The sequence below is a fragment of the Salvelinus fontinalis genome, chromosome 2 (genome assembly GCF_029448725.1).
Source record: "Salvelinus fontinalis isolate EN_2023a chromosome 2, ASM2944872v1, whole genome shotgun sequence".
NCBI lineage: Eukaryota > Metazoa > Chordata > Actinopteri > Salmoniformes > Salmonidae > Salvelinus > Salvelinus fontinalis.
Genome location: NC_074666.1, coordinates 56567252 through 56577078, shown reverse-complemented (window position 1 = coordinate 56577078; position 9827 = coordinate 56567252). Strand labels below are relative to the sequence as shown.

Below are 9827 nucleotides of genomic sequence, written 5' to 3'. Positions count from 1 at the left end.
CCCTGATGGACTGAAATCTCTCTCTGCTTTTATACACGATTTGTGGAAAAGAATTCAACTGTCGAAACAGACAAAACAAGCAACATAAAGCTTGGCCCGGTGGGGACTGAGCAGAGGGGTACACAGTGATCACTTTCAACAGCCCACACATGCAATGTTTCCTCACCAAATACAGAGCAGCACTACCCTGATTCACCTCATACAATGGTTTACTGAGTGAGGGAAAGTGGACATAACATTGTGAAATATTTTGAAGCTCAGAACCCAAGCGCCATCACATTATGAAAGCCATACTTTAAATGTAAAGTTAACAAATTCATGGATTTTAAACTGAAAGACCAAATAACCGCAGGTGAAACCCGACTAAGCTGACACCTAAAGGAATGTCTACATTGAAATATGACTACTGCCACCTTGTGGTTGTTGTAATTGCATCCTTGACAGTGATGGTATGGTATCACTCAGTATCATCGGATAATTTCTCCCACAACCTGCTCCAATAGTAAGGGTGATACATGCAAAAAAATATTTAATTATTGAGCTATATTCAGCTCAATGTTTACAGATAAGAGAGCATTTGTTTAGAAATGCTAGTCTAAGTTTAAGACAAAAAAACATCTGAAAATGTGATTGGTAGCAGGGAACAGCAGACAAACAAACATGCCCTACTAGCTTAATGTGCCATTATTGAAAGACCAATATGGTTGGAAATCTCAAACGCCCACTTAGGCTTTTGTCAAACATTTACATCATTCATTTTCTTAGTCACAATCATTGGATTCACGATGTAAACGTATTCCCCCATCAAAAGTAAAGCAGACTTTGCATCGAGATTTACAAAAGAAACAAGTATTTATTGCATCAATACAGCATTGCATTACATACCAATTTACCTTCCTCAAAACAGAATCAAAATAACCTTTATGCAAAGGAAAATGTCCATATGCCTGTAAAAAAACACATCTAAAACAAACAATGAATCAAACTTTACCTACCAAATTTCAAAGTAGGGAGTTATGACACAGTAGTTTACAACTGCAATGAGAATGGGATCACAAGAAATGATTTCATGTTTAACTGAGCAGGCATCCTGTAGTCCCATATGGCCACTCAATTAGAACTGGCTGTTCAAGCGAACAAAAAAGTACACACAAGATAATCTCAGCATATTATCTGTAACCTAATCTTGACGATTCAAACACAAAGAGGCTGGTCACAATATAGTATTGTAGAATCAAGCCGGTGCAGACTTCTTTTCATATTTAAAATGACAAATGTATGTTTTAAAGCAATGCAAGTCATAGTAGCGGCGACATTTAAATCACACACCAGTTACACACTAGACAATGCATGGATCCCACAGAATGAGGAAAATAGTTATGTCCAGCTAGAGTTAAGACAGCACATACTTAACACCCAAATATGGGGGTGTCATCTACTTTATGCCTTGTTGACATTTTATGGGGATCACTGCTAGTGTATGATATTCCCGGTTCAATGTACACAGCGAGATATACTACAACACCCTGTAGCTTGGCACAATTGTGAAAGTCCATTTCACTCCCTCGTTAATTCTGCCTACAGCCAGACATTCTCAGATACCATAGGGGTTTGCCTGTCCATCTGAGTCCACCAGCCAGTGACATGATTCAGAGGGGTTTAGGCAGGGAAGAAACCTCATCGAAACACTCATCATAGGCCTCCTTATAGTCCTCGTGAGATTTGATCATGATGACGCAGGTGGGCCGCTTTGAGCCAGCAGACGAACCAAGGTCCTGAGGAGACAAATAGCAGGGTTATAAGGCAATCATTCACATCACCACATGTTTAGTTGGACTAGACATGAAACCCCTGAACAAATGGGACGGTATGTGATTTACTGCTGGAAAACTAACATAGGGCAGCAATTCATAATAAGCTATAGGTATCTGTCAATATAAAGTATGTAATATAAAATATAATATAAGGGAAACACTTGAGTAAATGAGGGATACAAAGTATTTAGAAAGCAGGTGCGTCCATACAGGTGTGGTTCCTGAGTTAATGAAGCAACTAACATCCAAATAATACTTAAAGGTCATGTATAAAAATGCCCAGGTGTCCATTGCTTTGGCTACCATGGCTAGAAGAGATCTGACTTTGAAAGAGGGGTCTCAAAAGAGCATAGGGGGTTTAAAGTAGAGGTCGACCGATTAAGATTTTTAACGCCGATACAGATTATTGGAGGACCAGAATAAAGATAGAAGATATATTTGTAATAATGACAATTACAACAATACTGAATGAAAAATGAACACACATTTTAACTTAATAACTTAACAGACACAGCAAACCTTTTTGCCACAGCTCGCATTGATGTGCCATCCTGGATGAACTGCACTACCTGAGCCACTTGTGTGGGTTGTAGACTCCGTCTCATGCTACCACTAGAGTGAGAGCACCGCCAGCATTCAAAAGTGACCAAAACATCAGCCAGGAAGCATAGGAACTGAGAAGTGGTCTGTGGTCACCAACTGCAGAATCACTCCTTTTTTGGGGGTGTCTTGCTAATTGCCTATAATTTCCACCTTTTGTCTATTCCATTTGCACAACAGCATGTGAAATTTATTGTCAATCAGTGTTGCTTCCTAAGTGGACAGTTTGATTTCACAGAAGTGTGATTGACTTGGAGTTACATTGTGTTGTTTAAGTGTTCCCTTTATTGTTTTGAGCAGTGTACATAAATAAAATATATTTAGTGTCAAATAAATAATGAAACATGTTCAATTGGTTTAAATAATGCAAAAACAGTGTTGGAGAAGTAAAAGTGCAATATGTGCCATGTAAAAAAGCTAATGTTTAACTTCCTTGCTCAGAACATATGAATGCTGATGGTTCAATATACCCAGTGCTTCAAGATTCCCAGTTAAGAAGTTTTAGGTTGTAGTTATTGTAGGAGTCATGACGCGTCGACTATTTCTCTCTATACCATTTGTATTTCAAATACCTTTGACTATTGGATGTTCTTATAGGCACTTTAGTATTGCCAGCCTAATCTCAGGAGTTGATAGGCTTGAAGTCATAAACAGCGCCGTGAGTCAAGCATTGCTAAGAGCTGCTGGCAAACACAGTAAAGTTTGAATGAATGCTAATGAGCCTGCTGCTGCCTACCACCACCCAATCAAATCATAGACTTAATTATAATAAACAGAAATACGAGCCTTTGGTTATTAATATGGTCAAATCCAGAAACAATCATTTCGAAAAAACAAAACTTTTATTCTTTCAGTGAAATACGGAACCATTCCGTATTTTATCGAACGGGTGGCAACCCTAAGTCTAAATATTGCCATTACATTACACAACCATCAATGTTATAATTATGTAAAAATCTTGCAAATTAGTTCGCAACGAGCCAGACGGCCCAAACTGTTGCATATACCCTGACTCTGCGTGCAATGAACGCAAAAGACGTGACACATTTTCCCTATTTAATATTGCCTGCTAACATGATTTTATTTTAACTAAATATGCAGGTATAAAAAAAAATATACTTCTGTGTATTGATTTTAAGAAAGGCATTGATGTTTATGGTTAGGTACATTCGTGCAACGATGGTGCTTTTTTCGCAAATGCGCTTTTGTTAAAACGAAGTAGGCTGTGATTTTGATGATAAATTAACAGGCACCGCAGTGATTATTTGCAACACAGGACAAGCTAGTTAACCTAGTAATATCATCAACCATGTGTAGTTAACAAGTGATTATCTTAAGATTGATTTTTATAAGATAAGTTTAATGCTAGCTAGCAACTTACCTTGGCTCCTTGCTGCACTCGCGTAACAGGTGGTCAGCCTGCGACGCAGTTCTCGTGGAATGCAACGTAATTGGCCATAATCAGCATCCAAAAATGATGATTATCGATTGTTATGAAAACTTCAAATCTGCCCTAATTAACCAGCCATGCAGATTCTGGATCAGCACCTGACAGGGTGTTTTCCACCCCCAGCAAGAAAACACCAAATAATGGCGTTGCATCTCCAATAGTTCTAGACACTTGTAGAATCTATGCCAAGATGCAGTTCTGACAGCTTGTGGCCCAACACCCTATTAAGACACTATGCTGGTATTTCCTTTATTTCGGCAATTACCTGTAACGTAAAATCACCCCATTCCGTACAAATGTGCGCAACCGCAACATTCAAACGAGGCTACAAAGAAAACTAATGGGACTCTAGCGACTGTGTTGACTTCAAAATCGGGGGTATGAACCAGGTTTCTATTCAAGCATTGATTGACATGGTAATGGCTCTATAGTATTGGAGAACAGTTGAAAAAACAGACCCTCCGTTACACCGTGACGTGTCATGTCGTAACATACAGCAACTATTTCTGTCTTACAATCTCTCTCCACCAGGTGTAGCACTTCTTTCATCGTTTAAAAACAAGAAATTCACAGTGACGGGGGTAAGGGGGGATACCTAGTCATTTTTTGCGTCATCATTGCATGCGATCATCATTCTCAAAGCCGCTGTTTACTTCTAAGATCACTTTAGCACTGCCCTAAAAACCCAATTCAAATTCGACACAAACCTTCAAATAGGTATGTAATGACACATTATATAAACTCTTTATAGTGTTTTATTTACATTTTAGAGGCGATAAGGTGATAAGTTGGACAGATCAAGTGAAAAAAGGCTATTTTCCCACAACATCTCCTTCTCACTATCACGCATTAGTTTCGCTCCCCCACCCGCCATTTTTAAAAAGACCTGACGGGGCTCATTGCCTGCTTGAATTATGCAGAAACGGGCAGCATTTAGGTCATGTAATTGATAATGTTGGAAAGGGGAGAAATTGTGCTTTACAATGGTATTGACATTACAGTTGATCTGGAAGTATTACGTTTTTGGGACGCTAAAATAAGGGCAATTGTACAGACCAAGGCGATGTACGAGTTTACATTATATGGTTTACATTTTCCTCCAAGATGTATAGGTAAAATGGTTACTCACCACTTTTGAGGGAATGTAGGCATATGGCAAACTCCTGTCCTCACACATGACTGGTAGATGGCAGTAAACATCGATTGGAAGAGTATCCCCAGCCAACACCACAATGCTGCAAAATAAGTTTGAATATATTAGTTATCTGGCTGATACACCCGAACAGGGGATAATGCACCACGCAGCTAACATTAGCACACTGAGAACAAAGCTTACCCAGTTTCTCCTTTGTTGATAAACTTCTGGACTTCTTTCACTCCTCTGCGAATTTGTTTGAGCTTGGATGCTGAAAATGGACAGAAGAGCGTTGGAAATAAGAAACCTGCTAGTCTTGTTGGTTGACAGTGTGTGGCAACAAACATTTCAGTTGCCAAATCGCTAGCTAGGACAGTGCTAACGTAGCATGCTAGATAACTTTCACTGTTTACCTATTTACCAAGTTACACCACTTGGCTAGTTAACCTACCTGACTGTATATTGCTAGCAAATCCATGTAATATCTTAGCATGTTTCTGGTAGTAGGTACATGAAGCTAATAAGACTGGTTAAATTACCCTTTTTTACACATTTGTAAAGCTTCTTGCTTAGCTTCTTGGTGGCCAGTGGATTCGCGATTGGGTTGATGTTTGCGATCAACTCTTGATACGATTTCTCTGTCACTCCAGTCTCCGTCCCTCCGGTCTCCGTCGCTCCAGCCTCCTCCTTGATGCCCTTTTCCTTCTTTACCTTTGTCATGTTTTTGATTAAACAAATAATATTTAACAAAACGTGTGCTTGCTGTTTGCAGCGTGCTTTGCAAGGGGAAAAAAGCTACACACGTGCTGCCTAAAAGGGTTTCCGGTAGTTGCGACGTGTTTCCGACACGCATGTATTTTTTTTGGCAGACTACACCCACAAAGATGTATTGCCGCCACCTACTGTGCGGGAGGAAAACAAAAAGATCCCACAAAACGGGAACATTGTGTAGGTGGGGGAAAAAAATACTGTATATTCAGACTACCAACAACAATAAAAACATCCTATTTATTTAGTTAAAAACAAAAAAGCCAAGTGGGGGATGGGATATCTTCTAATGCCAGTACCCCATGTAGGTTCTCTTTCAAGTATTCGTTTTGGTATTTCACTTATGGGATATGCCCCTAACGTATTAGTCAGAAGCCTTTATTACACTACGCAAGCCATAATTGTCTGGATGTCGAGACGTGTGCGTCGGGGAAGGGTGTCCCTCCTACCCTATAAAAGGTTTGACGCAGCATCTCTGAGTCATTCAAACACGTCTTCTCGCTTTTCATCAGAAAGCTTCCCTCAACACAACTGCATTTTCCAGAAGTAGCTAAACTGTCCAAAGGCGTGAGCTTACAACTCGCTCGCTGTGGGCTATTCTCAGGACTGTGTGGAGGTGGATATTTTCATTTTCCTTCACCTTTGTTAGAGGAAAATTATTTGAGGGAGGCAAGGTGTACAGCTGTAACACATTCACAACCAAGTTAGCTGTATCCAAACAGTGACTAGTCGTTAGCAAGCTAGCCACCACACTAGCTAGCTTTTGTGAGTTTTACTTCGACAAGAGACGTTTTTACTAGCTACACCAAGCTATCTTTTCTAATCTGTATTTTCGGGAAACGGTATTCGGCCATCACACAAGTTCCACCGTTGGAGATAACCCACTAATCACTAGCTATGTGACTAGCCTACTAAGATAGTTTTCTTCTGACAGCTAAAAACAAATCATCCCAGCTATGGCGACAAAAGCATTCCCACCCCAAACGAGGAGAACGAATATGCTCCTGTGGAAGCAAGATATCGGCCAAGGACACCCACTTGGTGTGCTCCGCTTGCCTTGGGCTGCAACATGTCCAGGAAGCATTAGCTTCCCCCGCCTCCTGTCCACACTGTGACCTTTTCACTGTAAAGAGCCTCCGTCACAGGCTAGCCTGAGTCAACAGGAACCTAAAAAGGGGCCTCTGATGATGACTCAGAGTCCATGGATATCCCCACGGGGAATCCTGGAGCAACCAGCTCGGTGCCATTGCTCCGCTGTTGTAGGACTCCAGTAACAACCTCGCAACCTCCCTGCCTGGCTTCCTGACTGGAGACAACGACCCCATAGGATTTTCTGAACGCCACCTTTCAGAATCATCTGATGGAGATGAAGACTCCTTCATCCCCTCAGGCCAGGCCACCAATCCTCCTGCCGAGGATTCTGAAACCGGACACGCAGGTGGTGCGCCACCCCCACCAGCTCTCTGTGTGAACCTGCAGAACGTGTACAAATGCGCTGTGGATAAACAGGTGATTCCCTGGCCCAATGCAGTAGCATAGACCACCAAGTCCCGCTATGAGGGTAAGAGGCTACCCAAAGCCAAACGGGTGGCCAAGCAATTACTACCAGTCATTCCAGAATGCCTGGAGGTGGTTACCCATACCTGGAGTACACTTTTCTCCTCCAAGAACCCTGTCCAAGGTGGGTTAGTGTTGGACTGCGTTGACATGGAAGGGATTGGGGTTGCCCACATGCCCCCCTCCAAATCAAATCACTGGTGCTTTCCCCATCTACACCCCAGCCAGAAGTCCTACATGACCTCGACTGGACCCACCTTACCAACCAAGTACGAGGGCTTTACAGTCCTCCGCGACAGAGAAGGTCTACAGGTCGGTCGCCACAGCTGGGAGGGCTCTCAGCACCACCTCCATGGTCTCGGCATACCAAGCTGAGCTACAGGAGGAGATAGCGGTCACACTGGAGCCGGGTTTATGGGACGAGATCTGCATTGCCACAGACCTCAACCTGCGTCTGCTTAAAACCGCCGTCCAGGCGTCAGGAAGAGCGATAGGGTTCATGATATCCCAGGAGAGGGCGCGGTGGCTCAATCAATCCACGGTGTCTGCTAGTGAGAAGCTGAAGGTCCTGGATGCTCCAGTAGACCCTAAAGGCCTTTTCGGTCCCACCGCCGAAAAGAAGCCTCCCTTCCCACCCATGTCACTGTGAGAGAAATGTTATGTTTATGCATCAAATCAATGCTACTTTCCAATTACTAATTAGATGGGTTCATGCAGGTGATTGACTGATCGTGTATGGAGGAATCCTCACTATCACTGATCCACAACTTGGCAGTACACCCAGAATATTGATATGGGAACAACCGAGGTATCTCAGTTTCAAGGTCTCAACTTGGAGAGAGAGAGAGAGCCTCGTGAGGTATTGGTCAGTCACACATGCGAGCCACCGGTAGTGATGAATTAACTATGCTAAATCATGCAAATATAACTTGTCTGTGTATAGACGTATTGTCACGTAGAGTAGGCCAGAAGGCTAAACTGGAAAACCTCACCTCTATCAAAATAAAACATATGGCGGAGCCGCAAAAGTTCTTCTGTGCAAAGGTGTTCAATTACAAAGTGATTCCGGAACAAAAACAACAGTACTGCCATCAAACATATACCTTATGGGCCAGCTAAAAACAATGCTGCCCCATCCACAGTTCAATCCAAAATGCCTCTCTATGAACTGAAAGAGAGGCTCCTTTTGTAGGGCTAGCCCCTCCCCTCAGAACAATTAACACAAATTAATTAGGCAATTACCTATACAAATCTACATTTTACATTTAACTAAACATACTAAAGTATATACATTGCAACACGTTTTTTATGAAACAATATCCCAATATAACATTTACCAAATTACATCACTACTGACAGTGTCTTTCAATAAGCCCATTTACATTAATGAGCCATTCGTGACAGGCACTACAAAGTCAGCCCATTCCCTTAGCTCGAGTCCTTATCCAGCATACCCGGAAGCTACAGAGATGGAGAGAGAGAGGAACAGAACAAACAAACAAAGCGCTCATCCACAATATCGATAAGTATAATAAATATTGCTTATATTAAATATGAACACTGACATAAGTGTGACATGTATGTACTAAGACAGAGAAGTTAACTTGTGTGTCAACCCACATTGTTAACTTATCTTATAACGGAGCAGGGAGGAGTGATGAATGTGTGCGTGCGTTAAAGTACCAAATGCTGCCCGAGTCCAGTGACGGACTTCTACATCACACATATATTGTATAAGACAAATGCTGGGACGGCTCCAGGAGAGCTCCGGATTGACATGTGTACAATGATGCATTAAGCTTGTTGGAACCTCTCCAGCTTGCTGAAAGTAAAGAGTGATTCGTTTTAAGATTGGCTTAAGGTGTCCCTGGTGTTGAATTTCCACCACAGCACCAAGGAGCCGACCGGCCCCTAACCCCACCCAGGGGGTAAGAAGGAAGAAGTGGATGGCCTAGCGGTGTCCCCATCACCAGAGAGTCGAGAACGGCCTCCCCTAAGTGCGGTTCTATCTCCTCCGCCAATCCTGAGCTTGTTCCAGGGTGCAAGTTCCCAGGGACCTCAGTGTTATTTCCGGCATGCTAGGCCCAAGACGGTGGCAACAGAACACAGCCCAAAGAGGAGAAGAGACAATGTTCAGGTGGATGCACCTACAAGGCCACCCTCTTGTCTCATAAACACTCCACAATGTCAGTTCACATTAAAAATGTTTACACTATCGCAACCAGGCTTCAGGCCAAGGACACCGTCAGACAGTATGTTTCTCATAAAATCAAAACAAACAGGGTGCCTCCCTATAACGCCACCTGAGGGAGCTATCGCTCCTTCTGTGATGATAGGCCACATAAGAGCTCTCCCGGTGCGGGCCAGGCGAGCATGTGCAGTGCGTCATGGACTGTTGTACACCCTCCCCCCAACGGAGGGTGCTGCTGCTTCGTCTGTGGGGGGAATTCCCATCAGCCCTCTCTCGGAGAGAGAACTGTCGGGCATGCGCAGTTTCAAACTG

At 42.7% G+C, this 9827-nt stretch overlaps 1 protein-coding gene across 1 annotated transcript; it reads right to left on the bottom strand.

Moving 5' to 3' along the window:
* Nucleotides 1-833: 833 nt before the first annotated feature.
* LOC129821739 (H/ACA ribonucleoprotein complex subunit 2-like protein) lies at nucleotides 834-5837 on the bottom strand. The gene is made up of 4 exons (XM_055879360.1): nucleotides 5539-5837; nucleotides 5201-5270; nucleotides 4994-5099; nucleotides 834-1775 (listed from the first exon to the last, which is right to left on the bottom strand). Exons 1-4 carry the CDS (start codon nucleotides 5717-5719, stop codon nucleotides 1650-1652), a joined length of 483 nt encoding a protein of 160 aa, XP_055735335.1. The 5' UTR covers nucleotides 5720-5837; the 3' UTR covers nucleotides 834-1649.
* Nucleotides 5838-9827: the final 3990 nt, after the last annotated feature.

Coding starts and splice junctions, on each gene's coding strand:
- LOC129821739 (XM_055879360.1), bottom strand. CDS start 5,719: ATGACAAAGGTAAAGAAGGAAAAGGGCATCAAGGAGGAGGCTGGAGCG. Junction 5,271..5,538: donor TTACAAATGTGTAAAAAAGG/GTAATTTAACCA, acceptor GTCCATTTTCAG/CATCCAAGCTCAAACAAATT. Junction 5,100..5,200: donor ATCAACAAAGGAGAAACTGG/GTAAGCTTTGTT, acceptor CTTATTTTGCAG/CATTGTGGTGTTGGCTGGGG.